This window comes from Coffea eugenioides, chromosome 2, assembly GCF_003713205.1.
Source record: "Coffea eugenioides isolate CCC68of chromosome 2, Ceug_1.0, whole genome shotgun sequence".
Classification (NCBI taxonomy): domain Eukaryota; kingdom Viridiplantae; phylum Streptophyta; class Magnoliopsida; order Gentianales; family Rubiaceae; genus Coffea; species Coffea eugenioides.
This window is the reverse complement of record NC_040036.1, coordinates 59,595,724-59,598,916: the sequence shown is the minus strand read 5'-3', so window position 1 is coordinate 59,598,916 and position 3,193 is coordinate 59,595,724. Positions and strand designations below refer to the sequence as shown.

General features: G+C 38.6%; 1 protein-coding gene across 2 annotated transcripts; it reads left to right on the top strand.

Moving 5' to 3' along the window:
• On the top strand, positions 1-2,511 carry LOC113763819 (WAT1-related protein At1g68170-like). Of its 2 annotated transcripts, XM_027307765.1 has the most exons (5): positions 1-271; positions 1,197-1,416; positions 1,701-1,800; positions 2,000-2,151; positions 2,249-2,511. In XM_027307765.1, the coding sequence occupies exons 2-5, from the start codon at positions 1,388-1,390 to the stop codon at positions 2,460-2,462; spliced, it is 495 nt and encodes a 164-aa protein (XP_027163566.1). In that variant the 5' UTR covers positions 1-271; positions 1,197-1,387; the 3' UTR covers positions 2,463-2,511. The 2 variants fall into 2 exon arrangements, with proteins under 2 accessions (XP_027163566.1, XP_027163567.1); XM_027307766.1 differs by lacking the exon at positions 1,701-1,800.
• The last annotated feature ends 682 nt before the right edge of the window (positions 2,512-3,193 follow it).

The following is a 3,193-nucleotide window of genomic DNA, read 5'->3' as shown; positions in this document are numbered from 1 at the left end:
AAAGCTCATCTGACAATTTAAGACTAGTAGAACTTCATTTGCCAGACGTTCCTGAACTTCCTTCATGCTATCACACAACAACGAAACTTCAAACTACCACCCCATCTCATGTCAACCCTCGAGAACTGATTAATTATTGATCCAATACCAAGGCCTGTAGCGGAAACCCCTATTTGGAAGCAGAAGACACTTAAGCTCAATCTCGGTGGCATTCTTCACGCAACTTCTCACTGACGACGTCATACAAAAAAGTTGTACCTCAAATCAGCAGGTAAAAAAGCACAGGTCCAGCATCATAAGAATAATTTACATGAATCAGTGATCATTAATCTATTTGGGGTCGGGATTCATTAAACAAGACTAATTTGTTTAGCTATTCATGAAGGCGTTGTTACTAGCACTATACTTATTATGTTTATGAAGTGCTTGATGAAATTCCCCTGAGAACGTTCAATCCAATATTTGTCTTGCATAAAATCAAGTATTCCATGCTGGTCCATTCAAAATTTCAAATTTGGACTTGTCCACAGGAACCGAAAAGAATGCTATTTGAATTTAAAGAGGATACAACTGCTTTGCAATTCCTTAGAATTAATCTGCATTGGGCAATGAAGCCCGCAGCCTTTAGCGAGTGTAAACAATTGGTTTGTGATGCCATCACTTACATTCCACATGACCATGCTCAACTCGGTGCAATGGCAGAATGTTTGTAATGCGTCAGCCATCGTAAACAGGAATGGACCTGATACCAAATTCCATCTAAAGCAGTCTATTGCATGCCAAGTATGGGGAAGTGGATGTGTAACCATATAATAATCAGAGTACCTGGCTAGAAAATGTTGGCCATTTTCTGTCTGGAACCTGTTCTGCAGATGTGGGTTCAGCACTAAGAAGTCTTTTAGCCTCATCGTTTGCCTCTGCCTGGAGTCTCCATTTCTGCAAGCATAGATAGTTTAGGCTCTCATACGAAATAAATTAGTATGCCATATTGCTATTTTGATGTCACTCTATGTAACTGAAACTGTAGAGATAGGTAGCATCAGCCAATTCTGTGGAGTGTTTTGACTATGAGTATAAACTTTTCACCAGGAGTCCCTACTTAAATTTCAAACAGAGCCTCTAGTACTTTTTTGCTGTCATTTTGCACTTAATGAAATCTGAATTTTTTTTCTATTCTTTGCTGCAATGAATATTAGGTACTTGTTCAAATGGAAGGAGAAGAAGAGCACAATGTTGAGCGAGTTTCATCAATAGATTCTATACCTGAAAGTGGAGAGGCTACCGGAGAAAGTTCAGCCAAGCGAATTAGGAAGCAAACATCAATTGCTTGGGATGGTTTTGATACTATAGCAATGACTGCTGATGGAAGGAAAAAAGTAAAGTGTAAATGGTGTGCACAAACATATTTATTAAAAGGTAATTCTGGAACATCTAATATGCTCAAGCATTTTGAATCTTGCAAGTGGAGAGAGTTGAAGAATACAAGCTTTGGGGCTCCTTTGGATCAAAGGATACAATGGTGGGGTTGAAGAATACAAGCATTTTTCTTTCTGTTCGCATTTAACAAATAACAAGTATTTAGCATAAGAGACTTTCTTCATTTGTATGAGATGCACGTGGAACTTTGTTGTCATTTCATCAAAAAAGGTAGCATTTGCTGGTTACCCATGCTATTCAAGCACTGCATTGATGTGTTTCAGTGGATCAATCCTGACCGGTGTTCTTGCAATATTTATTGAGAGGGAATTGTCTTCATGGATGATTGGATGGGATTGTAGACTCCTAGTTGTTGCTTATTTGGTATGGTTTCTAGTTTTGCAGCTTCTTCATGAGGCACTGGATTGTCACTGTCATAAAATACATACTTGAATAGCCTAACATTTCAATAATGGCTTTGGTATCGCTGCCTTAACAAGTAATGGCTTTCGAATGTCAATTTGTCTTACTGTTTGTTGCCAGAAATCTTTCTGAAATCTTCATTGTACAATTTTTCTGGCAGGGAATTGTCAGTTGTGGGCCATGTGTGGTTACAGTTTTCTGGAGCTCAATGATGAAAGGCCCTTTGTTCGTGTCTTCTTTCACTCATTTGGGACTAGTATTCACTGCCCTTGCTGGATCCCTCTTTCTAAAAGAGGAGCTGTGTTTGGGAAGGTTATGATCTATAGCACATCTATATTTCCATTGAAACATTTTTATGTTTTAATCAAACTATCATATCCGACTTGAATTCGATAATCTTGTATAACAGCTTGATAGGATCCATTATCATCACAATAGGCCTTTGCCTTGTGATCTGGGGAAAAGGCAAGGAGGCAACTACATCTCAAGATGGAGAAACTGGAAGCAGGAGGGATGAAGTAACTGATGGTAGCGAGGCTAGAATATACCAAAATGATTTTTTCTTCGGGGCACATTGTGTGGTTATACTTGGGCTGGTCTGCTACAAGGATGCCATGCCTTAGTTTTGGAGGAGAAGAATTAATGGTGAGAAGTCCCACTTTGGGAAGAGCACTTTTTCGGCTAATTACTTAGAATATAGGTAGAAAAAAAAAAGTCAGACACTTATTGGTCAGACACATGCTGGGTATAAATCTATTGTTGCCGGGCTGACACAGCCCGGCACCTGACACCAAATTTTTTTTTTTAAAAAAAGATGTCAGGTGCCGGGCTGACATAGCCCGTCACCTGACCGAATTTTTTTTAAAAAACATGGCAGGTGCCGGGCCCAAATTTTTGAGCTTTTTAAAAAAGCTGGCAGAGCTACAGAATTCCTAAAGCTAAGAATTCCTGCCTGAGTTAGATCTTGTGACAACTATTATGGAAATTTTTTTTTTTTTTTGCTAATTAGAAAAAAACTAGGATCTGGCGAAGTAATGGAGAAATGTTCTGATTAGTTAGCGGTAAAAAATTGCAAAGAATATAAGGCATCTCGTCCAGATAGTTTAATTACCCTTTGATCTTTACAAACCATTACATGGCATGTCTTGGAAAGTGGAAGCTGCCGCTGAGTTCACTTACCTGTGCTTTCCCCAATGGTTTGAAAATCAGCATCAAGAATTGGGGGAGATGTAATTGAAGAACATTAGTGGTGGCTAAACGCAGTATCTCAACTTTGAGTGGATAAATAAAGCAGATTCCTATTTAATTTCTAGGTGTTTTATTGGAGTCAAATTTGGGATTGTTCTCTTATTTG